The sequence below is a fragment of the Limanda limanda genome, chromosome 23 (assembly GCF_963576545.1).
Source record: "Limanda limanda chromosome 23, fLimLim1.1, whole genome shotgun sequence".
Lineage (NCBI taxonomy): Eukaryota > Metazoa > Chordata > Actinopteri > Pleuronectiformes > Pleuronectidae > Limanda > Limanda limanda.
The window spans coordinates 4,065,132-4,092,830 of record NC_083658.1 but is presented as its reverse complement, the minus strand read 5'-3'; the positions used below and the strand labels follow the sequence as shown (position 1 = coordinate 4,092,830).

Below are 27,699 nucleotides of genomic sequence, written 5' to 3'. Positions count from 1 at the left end.
AATATTGATCGTCTGAACATCCCAGGATAAAAAGAAGCTGCACACACGCTGCAAAGGTGTAAATTTCCATTTCTGACACTGTGATGTGTGTTTTCTCTGAGTTTAGCCTTTTGAGTCTATGTTCAGTTTGTTTCTTGTTCCATTTCCGAGTCCTGACCTTTTAAAAGTGTGTTTTGATGAAAAAAAGTATAAAAACACACTGTAGATTAGATATTGATTGGACGTTTGGTTGCTATTGCTTCTTTCTCCAAAGTCATTGCAGGTGACAGAGTAGTTTTTTTACTGAGCTCACCCACAGAAAAAGACGTCTTTTTGGAGGCTACCAACTAAATTGATTCCCAAGCTGGGGGCTCCGACCCCTTTACGGGTCGTCAGATAATTTCCAAGGGTCGCAATATGACACTTTTTAGGCTGAGAATTATTTTTACATAAACTTGTCTCAGGAATCTGCTTTAAAACTTGCTGTGAGGTGACAATCTGCTATTTCTTGGTACTTTGGCTTCTCCTGTGCTGATTCCTGTGAACCGACCTGCGTGCACTACAACATTTATTGAGTCTGAACCAGCTTCTGTGTTTGCTTCAGGGTCCTTGTCTCCGATCAGAGTGATGAACACGTCCAGCAGCCGCCTGTCCACTGAATTCACAGAAACCATGAGTGATGGTTTCTACTCCGCATCGAGTTCCTGGTACGACTCCAGCCAGACAGAAGCTGCTGATATTACTCAGGTTAGTAAATGTACTCACTCGGAACATGACCAATGCAAACTGTCACTGCATTAATAATACACAGTGAAAGGTAAAAGAAAAAGTCCATGTGCTGAGTCATTTGAAGCTTTTCAAACTTCCAGGAAGCGACAGGGCACATTTGCTTTGGTTTTGTTCAAGGGAACGGTTGGAAAAACTTTCTTCAGTTGAGGTGAAACTGTGCTAAAGTAAAAATAAGACCTTGCATCCTTTCCTCTACCTCTCCATAAACCCTCGCTGCGGTGAGGAGGTAAACATCAAGAGGCTACAGCATCTCTCTATAGATTACTCTCCTTAATAGCGTCTCGGCAAAATGACTCATTAAAAGATGCTGCAGGTGCATCCCGCCTCCGATGAAAACACAATTAGCCGTCAGTTGCAGACAAGGAACTGAAAAGCATTTAATTGCTTTAAAAGAATCCCTCCGCGGCACCACTGAAGATCAATTAACACAAAACTCCTGCACCGCTGCAAGTGGAAAAAACAAATCCCATAAAAAAACGGCTGCAGATTCGCGTGGGATTCAGTCTTCGACGCGGCCTCTTGAAGACTGTCGGGTTCAAGGGAAGGCGAAGGGGAGCGTTTAATTTAGAACTTAAGGGGATGTTTTATAATACGACAGCCACCATATTGCATAACATGTAAATCCCCGACCTGCTGCTGCTGCCGTGTAAGAGTTTTTTTTTATGTCGGCTCGGCTGCTTTGATCTCACTCCAGGTTTGACACATTACTTATATCGTCCTCGGTTTCCCCACACGCTTCCTACACACTGTTGAAACGAGGCAAACTTGCTGACATGTTGGACAGTTGTGGCGCAGGACTCGTCATTGATGGTTTTCCAAGCGTTGCGCGTGTTGCAAAGCAATTCCCTCTAGAACACTAGGCAGAGTAATGTTTTTTGTCGAAGTCGTCTCTTCTTCGTGTGTGGCACGAAGAAGAGACGACTTCGACAAAAAACATTTTTCTAGCGAACAAATCTGCCACTCAGTGACGGGTTATACTAGTGGTCATAGTTTCGGATCTCTTCTGCTCTTCTATTTGGTCCATATTCATTCTTCTAAATCTTCCGTGGTTTCTGCCGGTTCCGGGCATTAAACCGGAAATGCGACTCCGGATTTCAGAATGGTGCCCCCCCCTACATACATACACACGCAAATTGTCATGCATCCCCAAGAACTTTTGGACTGTATACAGATGCACACACAGGCAAAATTCTAAGCTATAAAAAATAATAAAAATATATAATAAAAATATAAAAAGTCTGAAATCAGCTGTACTGACAGCAAATCATGTCATGTCGACAAAAATAAACATTAATGATGTCCGCAATCGGGGTGATTCTACCTCTATATTGTTCTTTCTTCTCCTCCCCTACTTTGCTGGCTTTCTGAATCGTGCACCTGATAATTTAATCCTTTTTTGACTCATATTATTTCGCTGAATATGGGTATACATGAGTTTTTTTGGCAATGTGACTTGGCTATTCAGACTATTTAATATTGCATGATTATTTATAGCTCAGTTTGAAAATGTAATGGGCTTTTTCACTTTGAAAACGCGAATAAAATGTTCTCCCCGCGTACCCCCTGAACCACTTCATGTACCCCTGGGGGTACATGTACCCCAGTTTGGGAACCGATGTCTTACAGTATATACTAAACATCCCATAATGATAATGAGAGGAAAACAATCTCCTAAACCTCATGAAGATCTTATGTTCTCCAAGAAACTTAAAAAAACACGTTTCCAGCTGAGATTTCAAACCTACATCCAGAACCCCAATAACCCAAATATTTCACTTTTATTCCCTTTCTATCCTTATGAGGACACTAGCTGCACGCACACACACACACACACACACACACACACACACACACACACTGTTGTCCACCGACCGAATGAGGTGCATAGTGCAGGATCCTATTGATGACGCATGTGTGTGTATGAACATGTTTTTCACTGCACTGATGACCGAGCAGGCTTTTTCTTTTTGCACGTTTGAAGCTGCAGAGATTATAAATATTTCATACTTTACTAGACAAAGCTAAAATTGGAATCATAAGAAAAAGTTTTCAAAGCTGGATATGGAGCAGTGTGCTGTACACTGTGCAGTGCGACTGTGCCTAGAAATACTCCAAACACAGCAGGAGCCCCTCGACCAATTTAAACCCAAAACCCTGAACACAACTGACTCTGTGACGCCGGAGCGGAGCGAAGAAATAATGACAGCGAGTTGTTGTGACTTCACTTTTCCACACTGGTGGAGACCCAGATCTGTCATATCTGCGATGCGTTTTTTATAGAAGACTTATCTTTTCAAATTCTGAGGCTGCAGACTTTTACTGCGATGGCTGAGCATTTTTCCTCCGCCATAGATTTACTTGTCAGATTGTGTAAACGTGACGTCCTCCTCTACCCACACACACACACACACACACACACACACACACACACACACACACACACACACACACACACACATATGCATGCACTGTGCACACGTGGATAAACACACACACACTTTGCCCTTTGGTTGTTGTTGACGATGTCCTCGGAAGGCCCGGGGATGTAATGGGTTGTGTGTGTTTTCATGTATGAGAGAAGATGAAGTGTTTTTATCTATGTCAGGACGTCTGACTGTGAAAAACATAAATACAGTCTCACCTCCACTATACTGTAAACTGAATTCACCCCTCTGCAATATCACTGCAGTGTTAAATGATTAAAATATGGTGCTACCTCATAATAAATGCAGATTGGAGCAGGAGTTGATTAAAACCTGCTGCAGAGACATTTGATCCTCAAACACAGACCATTTACCATTTTACATGGTCGACCAATCAGGAGTCTTTCAATCCCAACGTTTAACTTCGTTTCTATAGCATAAAACAACTTCTTAACAAAGAACTGACCAGAAATTAGATAAAACTTTAACTGACTCGTACTTGGACAATTCAGTTTGTCTTATAATCCATAAGCAAAGTGATATTTAGCTGTGATTGCATGTATTTTAGGGGTAGTAAATAGTTTCTTCTGCATTGAAATATGCTTTTGGAAAAGGTTCTGATAACCTTATTTAGTTTTGTCAAGGCTCGCAAAGAAAAGAAAGCCCAAAGTCTTATTAAAGTATCCATTTCTTTTGGCCTGTATCCACGATATATATGAAATGTTGTGGCCCTTTCTTAGGAGTGGGAGGTCTTTCCGCTCTCGTAGTCTCTGAGCACATTAAAGTCCGGTCAGGCCTCGACATCAATGGCAAACTGAAGCAGAATTGATGAGATTATTTGGCTCACATGGTGGCACAGCCTGGTGGTGAAAGGACAGACCGGACACAGACACACACCATTGAACTATAACTCCGTGTGAGCAGAGGACTAATTAAGAATCAGCACATAGTTGTATTCTGTCGCTTTTGTCATCCAGAAATGTCCAAGTGTCTGCAATCACTTTGGAGTCCAGCTGCAGCCTTTTCATGATAAAAGCAACCAGACGGATGCTTCAGGCGCTTTGAGGCTTTGCTTTTGTGTAGCCTGTTTTTGTTTTGTAGTTTTTGGACGGCAGAAAGGGGGAGTTGTGCTGTTCCAGACAGAGGACGGTGGTTTAACAAAAGCAAGCCGCATATCTCTCATACGCAGATGTACAGAGTCGTCAGAGTGGCTTGGAAGACAAACGAACGAGGATTAAGTCGGAGAGAAGGCTCGCCCCGCGCCTTGTGGGGAATATGTGTGTGTGTGTGTGTGTGTGTGTGTGTGAGGCATTGATACCTTCACATTTCCTCAGACACACACACAGAGGTTGTTCGACAGTGAGCCAGTAGATAGTGCTGAGTCAAAGAACAGGTGCTGTGTGGGAGTTAAGCATCTTACTGATTTACATGTCGGTGTTTTCACCTCCAGTGTTTTGGCATCTGGGGTTGTATAAGATAGAGTTTATATAAAACCCTGAAGGAAAAAGGAAGAAACCACCACCTCATCCTACCAGACCTTTAAACTGTTTCTCCTAAAATGCTGCGACATGTTTGCTTTGTCAGACTTAATGACTCGACCAGTCTTTAATAACAAACTCATTAGTGGCCCATTGGATCTCCCAGGGGAGATGAGCAGCAGAAGAAGACAGAGGTGCTGCAGGTCGCCACGATCTCCAGAGCCCTTAGATAGCACTTAATAAATGTACTTATTGACTTATTTACTGTACACACCACACTGTTCTAGGTGAAGTTTAAAAACCACAATACTGCAGCTTCATTGTTCTCCAGTGTTGCTATCCATTAAACCTCTGGGTGGTCGTCCTCCATCGCCCCAGTGGATACATTTACAACCTCAGAATTCAGACGCTCAAATAAAACGGCAGACAGTAAATATAGTGCAGGAAAAAGGGGAATGATTCAGACATCACCCTTAGACCTTTCTTTTTATATATAGTCCCCAGTCTTGGAACAATGCCAACATGACTGGTATTGCGTCATACCCCTTTAAGAACATAATGGCTCCTTTCACTCATGCACTGAAGTCTGGACATTTTCCAACATGAAATATATGTTTGAACGCACATTTTCCACAACTTTTCTTACCATTCCCCAAGTAAATGTTCAGAAAATTCCCGCATGACGTTTCTAACATGTGACAGATGCAGGACCTAGAAAAATACTACCAGTCAAAACCATGAAGGAACAAAACAGTGATTTCAAAGCAAAAAGAAAATGTACCTACCTCAAATTCTGTTTTGGGATATAACAGAGGGAATGTAATCTCCTTGGTTTCTCCTTCACTGCTGCACATCTGGTTCGGCTCCATCTAATGTGTCCTAGTCACCGGGGATTTGAGCATTGTGAAGGAAATTAGATTCGGAAATTAGATTTCATGACTTTCTTTTTCGAACGAGTGACGTGTGAAATCGCTGAATCTGCTCTCGCAGTCGCACAGCTTCTTCTAAAGGAGCAGTCAGAAGCTGAAGTGATGAAGAACCGGGAGTGAAACTGATGCACAAAGTGAGCTCCACTGCCTCCTTCACCCCATCAACACAAAGAGGACAAGTTATGTTGTGTTAAATGTGTAACCAGAGATTTTCCCCCGTTCTGTCTCTGTCTTGTTTCACCTGCCTGCACAGAGTGTTTGCTCCCACACAACGTTTTAAATTAAATACACAGAGGCAATGTTTGCCCCAGAGTTTTATCGTTTGGAGGAATCCTACCGAATATTCTTCCTCAACTTTATGCCACATTGCTCGATTTCCAAATATCATTGTGTAAGCGATGAAAAAGCTTCACCGCCTCAGAATAATACAAGTTTATCTTTTTGTTGTGCAGCCGAATGCTGATTCCAACACCGTCTTTTATTTAACTTTGTGTAGAGCACAAAACTTTAAGATTGATGTTAGGGTGTCGCTCCAAACTAGCAGCAACACAAGTGTGTTTCCCAAACCGTAATCTCCTCGGTGTGCTAAGATGAATACTGAATCCTCCTCTGTAAACACTGGCAGCATTTTATGTTTATTAATAACTTCTAAGACAGGGCTGGAGATTATTATTCCCACTCAATGTAGGATGAACATTCAAAGCACGCCGCTGCACAAGTCGTTTATTTGATGGTTTATTCCCACGATACAAAGACAAAACTGTAATTAAGAAGAAAGCACCTACTGCCTCTCTGTCTTTGGAATAAATGCAGACAAGTGTTGGTGTAACTGTCTCAAAAGTGCATTCCAAACATAAAGAAAAAGGAAATGCATACAATTGCTTTTCTCTCCTCTTAAGAAATTTGAAGGATAGTGGCAGTAACTCCACATACAACCTGGCGAGATAGATTCAACGCTCTATACGTCCCAGTTCATTGCAAAGCAAATCAGATCATTTTACACTTTTATCTCCTGGCGTCTGATTCTCCACGTGTGTCTGACAGCACGGCTCTCTGATCTCGCCGGTTCATGCATTTGAATTTATTTAATCGGGGGATGAGTGCAGACGCCAACTGTGACGATGATGAAGATACCTGCTGTAATTGAATCATCATCACGCGCTGCAGTCATCAACAAGAAGCGGATCAGGCAGCGTCGAAGAGTTGTGCGTGGTGTTGGATTCTGGAGTTATTTATACCACACGAGAGGTAAAGTGCAGGACAGAGACAGAAATACACCTTGATTCTCCTTTGCAAACATTAAAGCTGCACTAATCGACTTTTAAAAGTTGTCAGTTTCATGTGGCTTTGTGGAAATGGCCGACACACAATTGTTTTGTTCTTACATCAGAAATAATAAAGGCAAAAGGAAGTTATTTGATATTCGTAAATGGAAAATAATTCTTGCATTCACCCCTTAATCCACATCCGTACCAGCAATGAATGGGTTTTTCCACAGAGTAATATTCCATTGTTGGCATCATTCCTGTGGCTTCCTGTGTGGAACTGCACTCGAAGCAGCATTTCATCTAACCCCTGCTCCGCTGCAGCAGCCTGCCAGGGTTCTGTGCCGTCACAAAAAGGACCAGCTATCATTTTGTGACCCGTAAAAACAGTGGCCGGGTGGCTGCAGAGGCCAGATGTGGGCAGGTGTTGTCATGGCTGCTTTGTTTCCCCCCCGAGCAGGTGGTTAAAGGCAGGACAGTGACAGGTCAGTGTAGGGGACATTGCTGTTGATGCGAGGGGACAGAGTGTCACTGCGGAGCACAGTGGTCTCCACAGCCTGCTGTCACATCCTGTGACGCTCAGCCAACGCTGCAAAGCAGAAACGCCTTTGAAATATTAGAAATACTGTGCAGACAATAATAACACGGCTCCGTCATCCTGGATTTTGTATAGAATTGTGAACACAGATTAGATTTCATCTCATTTTCATTTGAGATTTGAGGAAAACGTGAATTCTGAGGTGCAGAAAACCTCTTTTAAATCATGTCGTGAAGAAGCTGCCACCTTGTTGCCTTCTGGAAAAACCCATTATGTCACAACGTCAACAGATCTCTGAGAGGAGATGTGACTCTTAATCATGGGTCGGTATAGAATGTAGAAGTGGAAGCTGCTCGTCTTAAATCAATGTCAAGTAGAGATTGATGCAGCCCACGTAGGTGATGCCCTTCAAATTAAAACGTGGAACAAAAACCAACCAGACCAAATGTAAACATTGTAACAAAGAGATGAACCTTGGTTTGTACTTTCATGTGTGAAAATCGATTATTACCGGAGGTGCAGTTACATGTACACACTGGGGCAGCTGTCACTCAAACTGATTGAATACTTCTCTTTCAAATCACAACACCTCTTCAGTTTCTGAGCCGCTGCATAGGAAAATGGTGAAGTTGTGTTCTGCATTGATTGCTTTCTGGCTTCACGCTGATTTAATGAAACACGAGTTGTGTTTTCCGTTCTCGCGGCCGCCTTTGTTTTCCGCCTCTTTGAGGGAAGTGTCGCAGCGAACATTGCATGAGCAGAAGCATATTCCCCCCAGGACGCTGGAAATGATATCTCACAGAGCCAATGTTCTGCCGACTCTGGAAAAATGTTGATAAGGTCCATTATTGTCTTTAAACGATTTAGCTTTATCAGTTCCAAGTGAATTCAATGTGTTTGCTGCTTTATTGCACCACATGAACACAATATTGCTATTTATTATATGAATGTTAATTGATATTTGCCTTTTTTTTCTTCCACATTGTGTCTTTTTCCTGCATATTTATGAGCATGTGATCGGCTGTGAATGACTTCATCATCAGCGTGTGCACGAGGAGTGACACCGAGGCCTCAGGGTGTCGGTGCAGCCTGAACACACAACCACTGTATCAAGCCTCTGTGTTCACTCAGTACAGTTTAGTCGCGGAATGACACACAAGCAGACGAGCTGACATCTTAAATATGGAGCCGAGCCGCTGTACTTCATTAGACGGTGCAGAGCAATGACTGTCGCTGCTCATATCCCTGCTCGTCAGGCGGGCAGGTGCGCGTGCGACTCACTGTCACCGCTCATCAGAGCCGGGCGCCTGACGCTGTGTGGTGTGTATAATGTGAGGAGGATGAGGCAGTAATGAAGTGCATCTAAGAGCATTAATGTGAGCTGACTGAGAAAACCCACTCGCTGAGCTGGAGCGACTGTAAACAAAACCAGAGAGTGGCTCTCTGAAAGGAGAAAACATGGATATTGATTGGATATATTCCTATTGGAAGAAACTGATTGATTGAACTGCATTTCTGGGATCAATAAACTCTCTTTGCACAATGAAAACAACACAAATGGAGAAGAAAATGTCCAGTATGATCAAATGCGTCTCTGGAAGCCTATGTGACTGAAAATTATATTTAAATAACAAATTCTCTTTCTTTTTTTTACTGTTGTATACAATGGTTTGTTCATGTCCTTATATAGGCAACTGACTGCAAAATGGAATAATAAGATTATGCTATATTTACTATATAGAGATTAATACATGGTATAGATTGTATCTGGTGGAATGGAAATCCCCACTCACAGACAAATGAGTGACTGTCGTATGCTTTGATTAGTATTTAATTCCTTCTAAGAAACATCCTGGGAGATGTATGGACACATGATGGAAAATAATCCCTGTAATCACTCTGTGCATAGCTGCACATTCTGCATGGTAGAAGAAGTGGTTTTACTTGTGCACATGAATATGTTATTCGAGAGGACATGGGTGTTTTTAAAAGAGCTTGTTTCTCCTCAGCGTGAGGATGACCTCGACATGAGGAAGGTGCCGGCGTCAGGACAACATGAAGCTCTCCCCAAATGACTTTGGATGTGTTTTTTTTTTGTCCTGTGTTCACATTCATTAATTATTGGATCTTATTTTAGCACCAAGGTGAAAGACTGTCTGCGATTCAAGGTCCAGTAACAATAAGAGTAGAAACAACCGCCAGGTGCTCCAAGTAAATATGTTTGTTTGCAGCTTTTTCCTGGAACTTTCTGTTTCCGGGGAATAGAAATGTTAGTGTCAGGCATGTTTGTCGTGGCCTCATGCATCTTGACATGCGAGGGATTTTCTGCTCCTCCAGCAGCATCAACAACCATTTGTGCATCAGGGTCAAAGATCAACTGCATTTCTTCCCAAAATATTCTCTGCTGCGAAAGCTTCAGTTTCAGCTGTTTGTGTGAAGTAGGACAGAGCTTCATCTCAAACAGAGCAAGAACACATTGTCATAATGAGACAAATGGAAAAGCCATTTGTTTTTGCACGTGAGCTAATCGTATCAGGGTGTTGCTGCTCCTCATTTTTAAGGAAAGTGATGAATTACAAGTGACTGTTTTGCAAGGAAACCCACCTTTACTGTGAGTAATACACATATGTACACACACATATGTACGCGTGATGCTTCTATGCATCATAACTGCACAATAGGCTCTGTTCACATTGTACTATTAGCTCCGGTAGTCTGACTGTGAAACACGATGAAATGTGGTTTCTTCCTACTCATTTACATCATCAGATGAGACTGACTCGTGATTGGTCGAGAGTGTGTATCCGCAGGACTTTGATCACAGGCTCCACTGATCACAGCAGTGATTTTTATAAACCGTTGATAGTTTTACACGATTGCATCTGATTGTTTCAATAATCTGCGGTTGTTGATTTCCGCTTGTGTTAAACACATCTTTACTCTGTGTAGAACAACGTCTCAGCAGAACCGTTCTCATGTCGTCAGTCGCAAAGCAGCAAATTATTCGCAGCTTATGTTTGTGATTACACAGCAGAGGTTGTTTTTTTTTACATCCACAGGAACTGAGTCTGTGTTTGGTTAATGTTTGTCGGAAAATCGAGTTTACTTAGAATTCAATCTTTCCAAGAAGTATACAAATCTTCAAAGCAATTAAAAAGGCAGGTGTGCAAACAGGGACTTGATAATGGATTTTCTGTCATCCCCGTGTTTAACATGAGGTCACGCACCTGAAGCATCCATCAGCCCACGCTGTGATGGAAGACTTGCAGTGTCCTGGAAAAAAGGAGGAAAAAAAAGAAAAAGGACGAGCTCAGCGGGACGACGAGGTCATTACTATCTTGTGCAAGGTCACGAAAATGCCACCGGGTAATTGAGTGAAGCCCGGCTGGTCGCCGCAAATGGGAAAGAGGCGCTTCACCTCCGTCTGTGGTGTGGAAAGGGAATCAGAGTGATTTCATGTCCAGGTTGTGAACAGCAGGACAGAAGCGGCCGGAAATTTCAGGGGTTATTATTTCCAGTTTGGATGCTCAGCAGAAAAACATGCAAGGCAGCGGCGGCAGTAAGGAAGACAAAGAGCGAGGAGCATCTGCTGGGAGGAGTGATGCTCCCAGCAGCTTCTTGTTGCTTTGCAGGGCGACAAAGGAAAGCACTCTCGCAGGAATCAAAGTGCCACACTGTCGCAGTGAGTGCATCAGGGAGGAAGTGAATTCATGTTATTTGCCCATTACCTGAAGGCACAGAACTGCTGACGGCAGGCGTTTCTATATTGGTGGAGCTTCTCCATCCCATCACTACCTTGTCACAACCAATCCAGCTGCTGCTGCTGATAGCTTTCTTTCATTTGCCTCCCTCCCTCTCCCTGCATCCCGGCCTCTGCTTGTTTTGGAGAGGCCATCAGCTTCCGACAATGTCTCTCTGAGGTCCCTCCTGCCCTTGACCCTCGTCTTCTGCTGCCGGTGTGTGTGTGTGTGTGTGTTTGCTTGTCTCTGTGTGTGTATGAATAAGCAATGGAGGGTGACTGTGTGTGTGTGTGTGTGTGTGCCGGGGAAAAAGGGCAGAGTCTTTTCTTTAACCTTTGCAGAGCAGAGTGCGAGCGCATTGAAAAAGCAGCTGAATCCTCGTCGGTTCGGAAGCAAGAATAGAAAATGGAGGAGCGGTGCATCAATGCATTTACACCAACAATCATTCAAGGCTCCTCGGAGCAGAAGATAATTACAGAGATTCCACACACGCCTGCACATCCAGACGGTCGCCGTAATTTGCTCTGAGCAGGCGAAGCAAGTGGTGCGACCCTGATGAAATAATTGTCTCGGGGAAGAAAATCGAAGGACAGTTTTCTGTGAAATATTTTGGTTATTTTTTCCTTTTGGAAACACGCCGGATTGACAAGTTAATATCTTGCTGGAACCTTAGAGAATTTAATATATTTAAGAGTTAAAATTAAAAGATTAACACGGCTCCCATGTCTGAATATCAAGCTACAGGCAGCAGATGTTAAATTAGATAAAATGTTTTAAACACTAACTGCTGGTATTTTTCTTGACGCTACCAAAACTAGGCGGTAGCAATATGAAGCCAAAGTGTCTCTTTCCCCCCCTGGTGGCTCGCTGCAGTATATCCAATAGACCCTAAACCCTTTGTGCAAGAGGGCTCCCAGTATATTCTGGCTTCACTTCTGGATACTGGGAAGAGGTGAAGATTTATTTCTATGAGCTAAATGAATCGTCACCAGGTTTCATATTTGGCTTGAAATTTAAGTAGCAGCGATAAAACTCTCATTAGAACACTCAATAAGCGTATTGGTGGGTTTTTACCTCACGGTGCTGCACCTGTGCCTCCAGCTGTGTCTGCATTAAGGAGCAAGCTTGAATATAAATGTGTTTGTGTGTTTCTCTGTGTGTTGTGTGTTGTGTGTCCTTCGCCATCCTTTAAAAACACACGGCCCCAGCCGAGAGGCTTTGTAATGTGCTGTCAGAACCTATTTACCTCCCTCATCTGGCTCTGCTGTGGCACCACGAGAGCACGGTGGGGGGGGGGGTTGGGCTCGGTACTATCTGTCACCGCCTCTTACTGTGTGGTAATCTACCAGATCCTGCTTTTCCCCTCTTTGTTTTCTCTGTTGTTGATGGTAAAGAGTTTATTGTCGTTATTTCTGCCCAGATCACTCATCAAATCAGATTGTCTGTTGTTCGTTCAGCTGGTTTCTCCCTAACGCAACACGTCCTGTGAGCAAAACTACCAAAGCTTCATAAAGTCGCCCATCGTGATTCAGTCGGTCACAGCAGGCAATAAACCAGGCCTCATTAAAGCTGCTCCAGTCAATATTTGATATAAACAATGCATCAAATTACTACTTCACTGTTTTTCCTCTGCAGTTTCCTTCAACTTAACAGAACATTTCCATCCTGAGCTGCCTTTGTTGGTTTTATAATATACTTTTACTGTTTTGATCAATTCTCATTGTTCTTATCAACATGGTTTTCAGCTCAGAAAATGCATTTAGTGGTGAAGACCAAAGACAAAGAGCAACACAGAGTGAATTTTGTCAGTTACAAACCCATAAAGCAGTACCATCAAAATCTCTATTTCATCTGAGCTTCACTACGCTTTTTAACCTTTTTCTGTTTCTCATTCTTTCTCTTGCAACATTCACAGTTTAATTAAGTGTTACAAATTTTCATCAGACTCCTACAAATAAAACAAACACAAAAGGATCCTCTCCCTGTTCTCCTCGTTAAGTCCACAGCAAGAAGGAGATTACGATCGTAACAATCCCCATCGCCTCAGCCTCTCTCTCTCTCAAACTATTGATCCTGAACTTCTTCCTCAGGGGATCTTCCATTATGAGATTTTTGCTGCCGGAGAGGATGCAGGGCCATACTGTGAATAGATAGATAAATGCTGGGTTACATGTATAGTGGGAGCTGTGGTGAGATTAAAGCAGGTAGGCCTATTGATTGGTGGATAGGCAGCAGTAAGGTGGCCATTGATTGGGTGGACAAACAGCCAATTTCTGACCTCGAGGTGCACTGGGTGAATCGATGGCCCTAATCCAGTGGGACAGGAATAAGACTGGTCTCAAAATATTTCCCAGTTTATTATTCCACAGACTCTTTTGTGTTTTTTGGCATGACTTTTTATTTATTCTATCTTCAGATACAGATATGTCAATGTATTTTACACACAAGCCATAATATTTCAGCATCCTGGTCTGAGAGTCTGAAGGAGAGGGACTCATGAATCCCCAGCTGAGAGAGCCACACCCTGTCTGGTGATGGAGTGATAGCCTCCGATCGACCAGCTTCAGGGATATCTGCTCCCAGTCGGCTTGATCTCAGTCTGATATTCTCACGTAAAGCAATTCTACTCCTGCTATTTGAAGCTTGTTTAATGAAATGTAGGCCAATCATTTTGTAATTGCTTCCATAAACATGCACATGCCTGCAGGATAAACAGATTCAATCCAGATCTGTCTCGTCTTTATGCCACATAAACGCATACATTTTTCTGTTTAGTCCAATTCATTCAGCCTCTCCGGGCCCAGATGGATTATTTTGACCTTTTGATATGAGCGCTCAGTCAATCCCACAATAGACTCAATAAATCTATTTGTCACATTCATGAGGCGCCCACAGAGCAAGCGCAAATTTCTCTGGAGGATTTTTCTGTACACGTAACCTGTTGTGGTCTTAAAATCAAGCGACAATCAATGCGCATAAGATATCAAGTAAAAACACAAGAGTTCTGGTCTGAAGAGAAACACTCACAAACTGAAACCAGGTCCCTGAAGGATCAGATGAGAGCTGCGACTGTAAAAGTCTTGTTTATGAGGAAATTTAAGAAAAACACATATAAAGTGCATTTCACTGGAAGGCATCGTACTTTTATCTCCCACAAAATAAATGTGCAGCTTTTATTTCATTGTGTGCATCTCATATTTCTTCTCACTTGCTTTTATCTGCTCTTCTCTGTTTTTTAACAATAGACTGTAAATAAAGATGGCAGATTCCCAAAAGTGAAGCCAAAGCTCAAACGCCATCTGGTGGCTGTCTGCAGTAAAGGTTATATCCATTATTGTTAGAGTATCCAAATTTAAAGGTCTCAAATAAATCTCAGGAATCATGTGATTAATGATTTTAAAGGAAGAAAGACTTTTGACATTTGTTTTTATTTCTATGGACTTTTCAGAGTCAGAGGATGTCTCCCACACTAACTGTAGATTCCTTTAAGGGTTTCTTTAATGGCTTCATAACAGAAATCAGAATGACATCACTGCTTTAAGGGATTTGTAAGAATCAACTGACTGTGTTGTACTGTTTTCTCAAATGGGCCTCAAAATCCTTTTAAGAACTGGATGACATTTCGGCTATTAGACACAAACCACAGCAGTGACCAGGTTCCCCCCCGCTTACCATCATCTCCCCACCTGTACCACTGATTCCCGTCACGGCAAACAGCTGCGGGGAATTCAAAACGGAGCGCAGGTCGCTGACGGTAACACGAGTGGATCAGAGATTCCCCCGACCAAATTAGGTCAGCGCTGGTCGGATCATTGCCCCCATCTGATTGAGAGAGGTCAGCGCTCTCACCTTGTCTGGCACGCCACACACTTACACATTCCTGCACACTGTACGCCGAGGCACCACGCCAGCAGACAAACTCAGTAATAGCAAAGCAATATGGCCACGCCTCAGCGCTCGCTCTGCTGTCGTCCCGCCTGCAGCCCGGAAAACACAAAAGCTGGTCAAGTGTGGCGGCGTTCCGGTTTACAGGGTGTGATTCATTAGAAGAGGAAAGGACGTGTGCACACGTTGACATGTCACAAGGCTTTTATTTGTGATGCTGCAGAGCAAATGTTACCACGGGGGCAGATTGCTGTGTGTAATCTGTCTCATGTGGTTTTACGGGACTAACATAAATGCTCGCTTCTCCAGCAGGCCCGTTCGTCCCCAGCACATTATTTTACAATCAGGTTGTATTGTTGAGGTAGTTTAGCTCCGGTGAGGAGTTTATGGTCAGTGGAGCGAAGCCGGTGCTGCAACACGGGGAATCCAGTGACCTGAGCCAGCTGTGGGGTGGAGGGATGTGGAGAGAAGAGAAGGAGAAGGACCAGGAGGTAATGGATGGAGGACTGGTGGAATCAGTACAGTTTTGAGGTTTCTGAACATCAGTGGTGACACGAATAAACGCAATAAAATCTGACTTTTTACCCATCTGCAACACCATTAACCAAAAAGCCTCTCAGAACCACCAGGATGCAGTGTTGCAGGGACCATGAAAACATTCAGATCCCCCCTAAAGCCCCCAAGCCTCCTTGGAACAGCATAGGATGAGGACTGATCTGGGAATGAAACTCGTTGAGGACACCACCCGTAGACTAGACATGGTGCCGACCTTGGAAACATCTGAGCAAGTGGTCGTGCAGGAGCCCAGAGAGGAGAGGACAGTGAGAGAACAAAGGATGCAGAGCTGGTGCAGGCGTGCCGGCAGATGTGTGGTGATGTGCACTCTGTCTGATCATTGATGTTGGGGGGGGGGGGAGGGGCTTCGAAGTCTCAGCCTGCCGCCTCCTGGGCAACGCCAGAGCTTCAGAGACGGCAGGGAAAGCCTCAAGATGGCTGCGGATCAGGAGGGACAAGCGCTGGACTAATGTCTCTTGGACACAAGCTGGGGGTCTTGTCACTGCCCGGCGGGGTCGTCGGGGTCAGGGTGTGAGAAGACCCCTGGCATGATCCCTGTATATGTGTCCAGCTGCATCAATAGAAGCAGTCAGTGATGTTAACTCTATTTGAAGAGAAATGACAGTGTTTTCAAAACTGACAAAATAAAATTAAAACTAAATAAAATGTGGTAATGGAAGTGACGGACCTCGTGCCTGGGCACCAGCTCCCCTGAGTGTGGGGGTCTGCAGTTGGAGCCATTAGCATTGTTTTCTAACTAACTTTTTAAAATGATACTGATAAACTTTATATTTTTCTATATTATATGAATGCTTTCCCCTCTGTATAAGTATATAGGCTGATCCACAGTCTGACAATGACCACGTCTGTGCCTGAAATCACTAGTTTACTGTAGTGAACTCCACATATATCAGAATCAATGTCAGAGTGTGTAAATGAATTCACTATAGCATGAGCATGGGGCTGCGTGTTTCTCAAAGGTGCTTTGTCCGTCGGCACAGTATCATGCTGGTGTGTGTAATCCAAGCATGAAGAGTTAAATCAGCCCCGCGGTGCCTGATGTGTGATGAACCCGTCCGGGCGCCTCCAGCTGTCCGCTGACATCATCTGCCCGCCTGCTTAATGACGCCGGTCAGTTTCCTGGAGGCTCATTCGCGCGCCTAATTGTTTTAGTGCGACCTGGTTGGTGCGAGTGTGTCACGGATACATTTAATACAGTAAGACTTTGTGACGACGACCCGGCGGCAGAGGAGAAATATCTCATCGCCTCGAGCTTGACCTTTCGTTGACCTTTCCACGCTAATGAATTATTCATCATACGAGCTCGGTGTTGACGCCAACAGAACTCCATCTCTTCATTCTGCCTCTTTTGCCATAAACAATGTAGAGGTATAGTCGGTGTAGGTGGTTCTGAGGCAGGAGGGCGATCATCCGAGCGTGTGATGAAACCAAAGAGACAGCTGATGTGAACACATCAATACGCATCAGCTCCATGTGGGGGACTTGTTTAGCTTCTCGGCTCCGATGTGTGTCCACCTCCTGAATCTCTCGTCGTCCCCAGCTCTGCTCTCTCATGATATATGTGCGATATTTGTGTTTCTGTTGTTCGGAGAATCATTTCATCCTCCAACGGGCTGACAAGCAGCAGCACTGTCCGCTGAGATTAGCTGATACGTTACCTTTGGGCGGTGAGTGTGAGAACCCATTCCGCTCTATCAGACTGGATCAGAGTCACATGACTGTCGCCTTTCGAGCCGAGAATCCGACGGCGACTCTGATCTTCTGGTGTTTTGAAAGGGAACTGTAAGCGCAGGTTAGCAGGGGCATTGTGGGCCGCGGCAAACCGCTGAGCCTCTTTCCAACACCCTTTGTGCACGAGGCCGTCGCCACAATGCCGCCTGCTGTCAATCAGCCGTAAGTACTGAAGGAGTTTCTTACAGCGTTCTGCTTGAGAAGCTGCGAACAGATAACATGGTGACATCAGAGACAAAGCTGCAATTCAAGGGTTCAAATCTCTTTTCAAAAACCATCGCTGCTTGAGTTGTATCGAGCCGTGCAAGTTGAGCACTACAGCAAACCTCCATCCCTCCACCTACCATCTCTGGTAGTTTAGTTTCCCATGCACTAACATGGAGGAAGCCGGGTTGAAGATAATATAATATATCATAACAGTCAGATTGTGGATGATGGCTTCATTTGTCCCGCTGTTTTCTAACATTTAGAAAACACAGAAATACAATTTAACATGAGCTGTAGGTCTCACCGCTCATTTTCATCCTCACTGGAGTCAACTTGTCTGTTTTCATCTTCTGTGCACGACAGAAGTATTTTTACACACGTTCAGGAAGCGTTCCCTGTCGACACCAACGCCGTAATCCAAACAGACATAGCTGTGAGACCCTGGCAAGGTTTTACGTGCCTTCACAAATGTCACCCTACCTTGCCTCTGGTCCCTGAAATGTGATGAGGCGCAGACACACACACACACGCTCACACACACACACACACACACACACACACATGCACTGATTGCCACGCCGATGCACACAAGGAAGTTTTAGTTATTCAAACATTTCTCGCAGGCCTGACTCCTCCAGAGGCAGAGGTGATCTCATTGGCTGAGTTAAATGTCAGTGGGCTGGGGTGAACACAAAGAAGACTGCCGGCTGGTTAAGAGACGAAAGGTGAGGGAGGAGACGCTCTTGTGAATTCCAACACTGTTCAAACATATAAAATATTATAAATGATCCTGTTACATTTTGTTCTTCCAGCCCACAGCTCTTTGGAGACCTTCCACCACCACGAACCCTCTGAAGGAAATTTACTAAAGCAGTCGACGACCAAAGATGAGAAGCTGCTTTGCTCTAAATTCGAAGAGTCATACTTTTTCATAAATTGCAATGACTTTTAAGGGATAAACCTGCAACCTTAATGCAAAACTGCGAATCAAAAATGACAATTCTGCACCACATCTGGAGAAAGAGGCACTTTAGCTCTAATCTGCTACATGCACATAAGTGTCTGATATTACAGTGAGGGTTAAATTCTGCACCAATGCCTTTGTCTAACTCGTGCCATCGCTCAGGAGGTGAAATTAGTCCCGCGAGTACTCAGACGCTTCCTCTTTCCATCGCCATCTCCTCCAGAGAGTGTATTGAAGTGTCCTTGAGCAAGACCCCCGAGCCCCTGACTGCTCCTCATGCTGCATTAAGAAGGACTGGATGAGACCCTGTAAGAGGTGAATGGACCAGAAAAAAGTGATTAACGTTCCAAGTCTGATCAGTGCTGCCAACTGTCTGGCTCCACCACACTCGGATCTGAGCTGTGGTGCAAGAAATGCAAATCCTTCCACGTGGCGACATTTCAAATATGTAGTTTCCATTCAGTCAAGTGTCTGGGTGCTCTGTGGAGCTGCTGCTGTTGCTTGTGGTCAGTGGCGGCAAAAAAATCATATTTGGGTTGAATACCATGAATTCGTTTGGAGGTTTTGAGACCTGTTCAGATGAAAACGGTGGAAAATTGAATGCGTCGCTGCAGAGTGAGAACATGCAACATTTCAGAAGTTTTTCATCTCTTTCCAGGGCGGTCAGAAATAGACGTGCATTCATATTTGTATTGAAAGCTGCTGCATCAATCTTCTCTGGCTGATGAGAGCAGAGCCGGTGGTGGGAGCTGTTCGAGCCCTACAGAGGACACTTGCATTCATGATATGTAAAGATATGTAAAATGACATAAATGATCAGGGTGCCACGTGCCAGAGTGTTCTCTCATGCAAACTGTGTAGTAATCATCTTCCTCATAATTACTGCTTGCCTGAATATTAATGAAGCCTTTGCTGCATAGAGGAGCTGTTTCCAGGTGGGTGTTACCCGACAAAGAGAAACTGAGTAAATAGTGATCAAGGATCTCAGGTCTGCAGTGTGTCAGGTTCTGCCTCAGCAGCCGAGTATCAGTCGGTGCCGGTGCTGCAGCTTCACCCCGGGGCCCTCAATATACACATATAATTTTATGCGCAGTGTAACACACACACACACACACAAACCCACACACACACACACACACCTCTACCTCATTAGTGACTGCAGCCCCGAGGCTTACAAGTGGGAAAAGGCCTAATTGCACAGTTCAGCAGCACTGACAGTGCTCAGAGCGTTTTGGAACAGACTCGAGCATCAGGTACAGACACCTGCAGTAATATTCCGCTATTTCTGACCCTTACTGCCAAGTTCGGCTCAAAGTAAGTCACTGGAACTTTGTGGAGCTCCGTGGAGTCGAGCTCAATGTTGCTGCGTCTCGATTCAGGGGTCGCGTGCTTTGGAGGCTGCGTTTGAAGACCGGTGGCGTCAAAGCGGTGGGACTAGGCTTTCCAAGGCTTTCCCATTTCCAAGGCCCCGTGGACGGCAAAAGAATATACACATTTATCAGATTGTTATAAGAGATTCACGATTTTTGGTGCAGGTGGGAGCCAAAACAAGGTGATGTGGTCAAAAGAGCACTAGTCAATAGTCTTGTTGTGTATTTCCACTGCAGTTAGTCGCTCTTTCCTTTCATCCCTTTACTTTTCTAACTCAGCCAAGCATGAATATGTTTTTGCAACATTTCTGCTTCTTATATTTAAATTTCTTGCTTTTCCTCTTAATGAGCAAATTAAAACTGTGCATAAAAAGAGATGCATGCCATATTTTTGGTAAAATGATTCAACCAGCATCTTTTTTTTCACCCAGAACTCATCTCTGTTTGTTGCACTTGCCGGAGCCTCTTTGGTGACTTCTTCAGAGATTATGATAAAACTCACCGTCCTCCAAACTTGCACCTGGTGCTTATTTGTAAAAATGGGTTCCAAAATGCTCCGAGCGTTGTCGGCAGTGCTGAACTGTTCAATTATTTCCCAAGTGCAAGCCTGGGGTTTGCAGCCACTAATGAGGCAGCACTGTCTATGCACTCTTATTCTGTTTTCAAATAATTATGTGTTATTTCAGATGGGGCTCTTCATGTATTTTGCATTAGGGCCCACAGTGACTTAATGGGTTCAATCAGGGAAGACAGCACAAGTTAAAAAATGCATTAATATGAATATTAGCCACATCAGTGAAGTCAATGTAAAGGATAACACCGTTTAAATTACAAATACTTGCTGGTTCCAGTTCATCATCTGTAGAAGTTTTCTGCCTTTCTCTGTTTTATGCAGCTGTGAATTCAATATGTTTCAATATGGAGTGACAGTCCCACAAGCTCACAGCAAATACTTTCATCATGTTAATTATTAGTAAAAAATAATTGCAAGCTGCATCTTGAATGTCAGTGAAGCTGCAGATCATCTCACTATGAAAAAAGAAAGTCTCCAATTTCCAGCAGTGACTTTCTTGGATGCTCTTCACCTCAGAGAGAGCCTGAGGTGAAGAATTCATTTGCCAGCTGCTTTAGGATGCTGGTACATGTTTATCTGTATGTGTGTGTGTCTGTGTGTGTCTGTGCATGTGTATGTGTGTGTGTGTGTACATCCCCCACAGGGGCTCCATCTTGGGTAGATGCTGTGTTGCTGTTACAAATGATCATGTGGGAGACTCACTGACAGCCTGGCTCTTTGCAGCTCCACATATGGTTCGGGACACACACAGAAACACACACACACACAGAAACACACACACACGGACACATCACGTTGCTGCAGCTGCCCACAGTGAGTGAGGCATGTTGGTCCCGGGGTAAACTCCCACTGCAAATCCTGTCCGCTCAGAGAAAGTGTCAATCAGCTTGTCCCAGTCAGCTAAAGAGATGTGTACACGCCAGCACAATACACTTGACTGGTCGTCCTTGTCCTTCACGGCCTCTGACGGCAAATAACTCTGTTCTATTTTTCCTCTTTTCAAAACTTTATCGATCGTGGGTGGTGATTTTGCTGAGTGTGTTTCTCTGCAGACTCCCTCATGGGAACTGTCCAGTACAAACACACCAGGTCTTTAATCAAGTGAAGGGAAAGTCATCAAAGTTGTTTAAATGGAATTAAAAACATACCTGTACAACATATATAATAAAAGGCCTTTGTTGTCACTGTAGAAGAGCAGTGAAATCCAATTAGACATGTTCCGAAAAACCAGAACACAAATAAAGCCAGATTTGAAGCCAGAGTCTGGTATCGATCCAGTGGATACACATTCTCAATCAATTGTGGGTCAGTCTCAGCTGTCAATTAAGTTTCAACCAATTTTTGTATCAAATTACTAATTAAACCAAACCTACTGGGATAATAAACCCTTGAACAAACACCATGCAGCTTAGGGACATTTTATTTGACCTGTCCACGGACATGGAGGAGAACGGGTTGAAGACCTGCACTGCAGCCAGCGATCAATACACTTTGGCTTCACTTGTGGGGAGCTGACATGTCGTCCATCTTCATTCACAGTCTCTGTGGGGTCATCTTGATTTATATGCACGGGCAACTAGGTGACACGGCGAGTATTGTTATTATAAGTTATAGTTTATATATATATATATATATGATGAAAACTATAAGTAATCCATTAAAAGTGTGAAATATACAAATAAAATACTCATTGAATTTAAAGGCCTCACAGGAGCTAATGTGGTTCTGTCCAGGGTCTTATTTTGTTATCTTGTCCTTTGCTGCCCTCTTGTGGACAACTGGGAAAATGCAGCCTGATGCGCATCAAACAAAAGGTTGTTTTATTGTCATAATAAGAATATAAAAAAAAACACAATTCCACACAGAGGCAGGTGAAGTGTTTTAAATCCAAACTTTCTGCTGCACTTATTTAACAAAAACTCTAAATATGAACTTGTATAATCGCACCGGGGTCTTTTTTGTCCCTGTCGACTTCCCGTAGTTTTATCTAATGTTGTTGCGAAAGCTGGTTCATGCGACAGAAACAGGTCTGAACAACATGTTCTATGTTTAATTTAACCTCGTAAACTCATTGATACTTGTATTTTCTTACACAGATTCTAAAGACTATCACTGTCTGCGTTTTTGTGTGTTAGTTGTGTAACGTGTCGTCGTATTTAAACGCGTTTAAACACTGTTGACAAAAGGGGGAAAGTGTCCCATCAGCTGATCGGCTAGCTGCACTGAGCTAGCACCCGCAGCTAGCTTGTTTGTGTTGTGTTTATTAGTGTGTACAAGTTAAATTCTGAGGTTCTCTCTGAAGAACCAGACTCGATCGTCCTTGTTTTCACTGCTCACGTTAAAGACACACGCGTCCATTGCATCATTACAGGTGCTAACTCCAGCTAGCTGCAGGTTAGCTTGTTGTTTTCATGCCTGAGGCTGTGTTTGGCGGTTTTGTATTTGCTCCAATAACACTTCACTGTCACACAGGTTCACGAAGTTAAAGCTGAAGACACAGATCACGATGTCCAGCAGCGTAAGTAACTCAACTACTCGTGTTTGATAACTGCTCTGACACTTATAGTTATTTATTGTGTGGAGATAACTTTAGAATCAGGCAATAACATCAGTGCAACTTACACACAGGTTAAAAGGTCAATTGGTAGGTTTGTTTACATAATTAAACTTCTTTATTTAGGGCATTAGTTCTCGATGGCTGGTGCTGCAGTGGTGTAATGAAACACTTAGAGGATTGTGTCATATTTCCATGTGTTGATCTTTCATAACCTGCAGTTGGCTGATGTTGGACCGTCTCTTGTCTCTGCAGGTGCTGTGTGGTCGAGGCAGGTGGATCCTGTCCCAGGCAGCGGGCCGTCAGGCTGTAGCTGCTCTCAGGTCCGGCAGAACCAGAACCTTCTCTGCCGCCAGCTCAGATGAACCGTATATAAGTGTATCTCCCACAGACTCAGGTGAGGCAGTCATATTGGAAGTTAAGCTCCATTTTGTTGAAGAGTAAGGGTTGTGGGTTTAGCAGATGTTAAGCAAAACAAAACCTCCCACGGGCGACACCCACTAATGTCCTTGCTGTGTCCTCTCCAGGCCCCAGGACTGTGTGGCCCGATGAGAACATGGGACCATTCGGACCTCAGGACCAGCGCTTCCAGTTACCGGGCAACGTTGGGTTTGACTGCCACCTGGAGGGCATGGCGGACCAAAAGAAGGCTCCAGTCCACAGGACGGTACCTGACGTGCTGACGGCGCCGAGCAGCATAGAGCGACACCAGTTCATACTGGCCCAGTTCGTCAGCGAGTTCCAAGTAAGTCTTTGTGTATTTCTTACTCTTTGCCGACAGGGCCACAGTGAGCATTGTAGACACAGAGGTCATTTGTTTGCTTTAAAAGTAAAAAGTGAAAGAAAGCTTCTGTTAATGGAGTAAAACACGAATTTCAGGGCTCAAAGCTGCTTTTTTAATTTGTTGTGTTAATTTTTTATTGTGTTATTCTGGAACGTGTGTGTTCACCAGGAAAAACTGGGTCCTTTATCTTTGAGAGTCCACAAAGCTGAGCAGTATTTTACCCAGACAGACACAGACTGCTACATCAATTCCTGCCCTGAGCTGTTGAGGAAAGGTAAACAAAGTGAAATCCTCCTACACAGAGACCCATAACCTAAAGTCAAGTAAACTACGATGCCTTTGTAGAAAACTCAATTTATGTACGTGTGTTTGTCAGATCTGGAGCTGCTCTTTCCCGCTGCACCCACCACGTCCATCACAGTTGTGACGGTGACACAGAGGAGCCTTCGCTGTGAGGAGCCGGTGGAGGAGCCGGACAAAGATCAGCTGCTGCACAGAGTCAGTCCTCCAGCATTAAAGTCCTGAAACGTGAGCGGCATCATGAAGCAGCTGCTGATTGTGTGTTTTTTCTCCTGACTGCAGTTTGTGAGCGGAGCCAAAGAGATGTGCTTCGCTCTGTGGACTGCAGGATACTGGGCCGACTTCATCGACCCAACAACAGGAACAGCTGTGAGTTACTCTCTGTGTTTCCTATGGTGCTGGTTGTTTGGTATTCAGTCTTACAGCCTGTCTCTGTCTCCCTGTTGAACTGAATGAAGGCCACTGTTCCATTATTCATATTTCTAAACTGTTATTTAGAAGACAGCTTTTTGATTCTGATGAGCGGCATGTTTCCCTGCAGTTCTTTGCGTCTCCAGCAAGTCAGACTCAACTGCAAACAGACGTGGGCCTGAGGGAGCTGGGCTTTCACATCGAGGTGTCAGGCTCCTGCACGGTGATCCGCCACATCCTGAGAGGAACGCCTTTGTTTGTCGGGACTGTTTTCACTAACGCACCTACATACAGCAGCGCCATCGCCAGACTACAAGGACTTTCAAATGTACTGGATGAGGATGAATAGGCTTTTTTTTTCTTTAGAATATTTTATACTGAGCGAAATCCAAACAAATCACCTCTATTTATGGTTTGAAGAAGCTTGGATGTGAATGTACAGTAGTGTTGATACATGGTTTGTGTCAGTGGAAGGTTTGTCTCAATGCAATACATGGCAGCCGGACCAGTAGTTTTTACTAAGGACTCGAATGAGACTCTGACATTTCAAACCCGGCTTATCTCGCACTACATCCAGGGAGAAACGCACTCGGTGAACAATGTGATATTTGCCATTTGAAGAAATGCAGGAGGATTTTAGAGGATGGAATCATCATGTTTTATAATATAAGAAACATGAATTTAACATGGAAACCTTTCAAATTCAGGCAGCTGTTTTATCTCATGTGAGAAGATTCAGATTCAAAGTTGCAAATACGGTGAATATCAAGTTTTTAAAGAGTTACATTTAAGCCATTTTAAGGCAAGTTTGAAAATGTGATTCTAGAAACAAAGAAGAGATTTAAAGGCCGTGAAAAGCTGCTGGAATGGGACTTAAAGAACTGGTCGACACCATTCATACTTGTGTGTATGTACAGTGTTCTGTTGTTTCTCCTTGATCTGTCACACAGAATCAGAAGAAATGTGGATAGTGTTTGAGTTGAGGCATTACACTTCAGAGCTGCTGAATAAAGTGACCCGGCTGAAATGACACTATTTGTTGTAGCTGTGAGTATGTTTGTGTCTCATTTCCATAATAAGACTCCTTAATATATATTATAAAATATACAAAAAACTAGTTTGAGCTACTGGGTGAAAAAAAGACCATTCAACGTTTTGGACTATTTGGCTGTTATTAACAAAATCTCTCAAAATGGTTAAACTACAACGTGGTAATAATTATAATACTGTAGTAAACATAAATAAATCAACCAAAAAACTTTTTAACAAATGTAAAATTGCCTGACGGGAAGACAAGTCTAATTTAAAGGGAATATAGTGCAGTAGCGATGTGTCTGAACGCAGTGTTTTCACATTTTGATTCGTCCAAATCTCAAATTACAACTTTAAGTTGCATTTTCTGTGACTGAACCTTCTGGGAAGTTTGCACCCTGATGCGGATTGATTTTTATCACGCAGGATAAAATTAACACAAATTCACATGCATCTGTTTTGTTAAAAGATAAGGAAGTCAAAATTCTTCTTCACGTCTCGCAGATTTCTCAAAAAATGTCTCAAACTGTTCGACCATGTCCCACAGATGCAAAATTTCCCTCTCAGCCCTGTCCAGCTGTGAGGATGATGATGGTGAAGTAGCTCAGCGCCGCAGGAGGTCGAAGCCTCCAGCTCGAGCTGACCACAGACGTGGAGAAGACGGCGTCGCTCTCGTTCCTCGGCACCAGCACGTTACAGATGTTCCCCTCGCAGCAGGACGAGCACACCTGACAGGCGACACACACATTCATGATCTGTGACTTCCCTGAGTGTTAATGCAGTTTAATCCAGAGACTCCACGTACCTGGTAGCTATTAACGATGACATCAGTACAGCCAGTATAGAGACAGTCCTCCAGGTTGGCACAGTGCTTGGTCACAGACACACTGTGTCCATTGTGGTCCATCATGTGGAGTGTGGAACAGTATTTGGTCTCTGGAAGACACAGTCCCCCTCTGATAATCAATCGTCGTGTACCATTTCAACCACAAACCATTTGGACAAATTATTTATTGTGTAATTTGAACGAACCTTTGGGACAGTACACGTCCGGCGCCCAGCGGTTGCACTCGTAGTTATCTGCAGCGTCTCGACACGTGAAGCACTTGAAGCCACCGGGATGAGGTGTAGCTATGGAGGACACACACACACGTGTAATGATGATATTCATATTAATTATTCATCTTCACTGAACTTTACTTTGAATAAAACATGTTAACATGTGTGAAAGAACACATCTACATGGTGTTTGCAAGGTAGACACAATAACTTCACTTGTATGGTAGTGGATAATAAATTATAAATATTTCAAATTACAGTAGCATCACAAAAACAGTTGGGACAGTCTGTGTGCTAGTTGTTTTTGTTGACTTCAAATGGTTTGTTGCTGAGGTCCCAGAAAGTGCAGTGTTGTCTGTGAAGGGTTTGTCGAGTATCCGGCTCTAACTTTAACTCTAAATCACTCTACATTGTTTTCTTTAATCTTCATCAATGTGATTAGTCAGCAACATTAAGTCTGATTAGGAAAACACACTAAACCCAGGGTCTGCGACAATAACAAAACACTGTTTACTATTCTCATGACCCACGTGACAGACGTCAAGTTCATACAGAAGAGATTTGCAGACAGCAGACGTCGGCTCCGTCTCGCTGATCAAACAACGAGATGTTTGGCTTTCCCATTGGCAAGAGTCATATCTGCACTGGGAGCCGGGATGTGTTTCAACAGAGACAGCTCCGGGTCTCAGGGTCAGCAGCTTTTCAATCACAGGACAAAGCCTGTTACTCACGAGACACACACACAGAGCTCAGTCTGCCAGTTCCAGAATCTTTTATCTTATGATCCTTTCAGTTATGGAGCCAAATCAGGGCCAATGCTTTTCTTGAATTAAACATTTTAATTGCATTTATAATTATGGAACTGCTTATTAAAACTAAAAGTAATTGTTCATCAAACATTGAGTTGATAATTAGTTTCAGTTTCAAATCTATAGTTATACAGTTTTCCCAGTTAGAGCACATATTCTTTTCAGAGTAACATTCTGCTCCTACTCGAGGGATGCAGCAGGACGATGTCCTTCATGGTGAAGTCCCGTGACTGGACGGTTTTCAGCCGATGAGCGATGTTGATCACCAGCAGGACCCAGGCCACAGCTGGCCAGCCCTCCAT

The 27,699-nt window shown here is 43.7% G+C and overlaps 2 protein-coding genes across 2 annotated transcripts; one reads left to right on the top strand and one right to left on the bottom strand.

Moving 5' to 3' along the window:
* The first annotated feature begins 22,446 nt into the window (after positions 1 to 22,446).
* On the top strand, positions 22,447 to 25,529 carry mmadhca (metabolism of cobalamin associated Da). Its single transcript, XM_061066949.1, has 8 exons — positions 22,447 to 22,475; positions 22,921 to 22,966; positions 23,258 to 23,399; positions 23,530 to 23,747; positions 23,955 to 24,060; positions 24,163 to 24,284; positions 24,369 to 24,455; positions 24,628 to 25,529. The coding sequence occupies exons 2-8, from the start codon at positions 22,955 to 22,957 to the stop codon at positions 24,844 to 24,846; spliced, it is 906 nt and encodes a 301-aa protein (XP_060922932.1). The 5' UTR covers positions 22,447 to 22,475; positions 22,921 to 22,954; the 3' UTR covers positions 24,847 to 25,529.
* A 563-nt stretch (positions 25,530 to 26,092) lies between these two features.
* On the bottom strand, positions 26,093 to 27,699 carry LOC132996978 (ly6/PLAUR domain-containing protein 6-like). The gene is made up of 4 exons (XM_061067350.1): positions 27,582 to 27,699; positions 26,562 to 26,660; positions 26,335 to 26,465; positions 26,093 to 26,257 (listed from the first exon to the last, which is right to left on the bottom strand). Exons 1-4 carry the CDS (start codon positions 27,697 to 27,699, stop codon positions 26,093 to 26,095), a joined length of 513 nt encoding a protein of 170 aa, XP_060923333.1.

Coding starts and splice junctions, on each gene's coding strand:
- mmadhca (XM_061066949.1), top strand. Junction 24,061..24,162: donor CCCTGAGCTGTTGAGGAAAG/GTAAACAAAGTG, acceptor TGTGTTTGTCAG/ATCTGGAGCTGCTCTTTCCC. Junction 24,456..24,627: donor ACCCAACAACAGGAACAGCT/GTGAGTTACTCT, acceptor GTTTCCCTGCAG/TTCTTTGCGTCTCCAGCAAG.
- LOC132996978 (XM_061067350.1), bottom strand. CDS start 27,699: ATGGAGGGCTGGCCAGCTGTGGCCTGGGTCCTGCTGGTGATCAACATC. Junction 26,661..27,581: donor CGTCCTGCTGCATCCCTCGA/GTAGGAGCAGAA, acceptor TGTCCTCCATAG/CTACACCTCATCCCGGTGGC. Junction 26,258..26,334: donor TCATCGTTAATAGCTACCAG/GTACGTGGAGTC, acceptor GTCGCCTGTCAG/GTGTGCTCGTCCTGCTGCGA.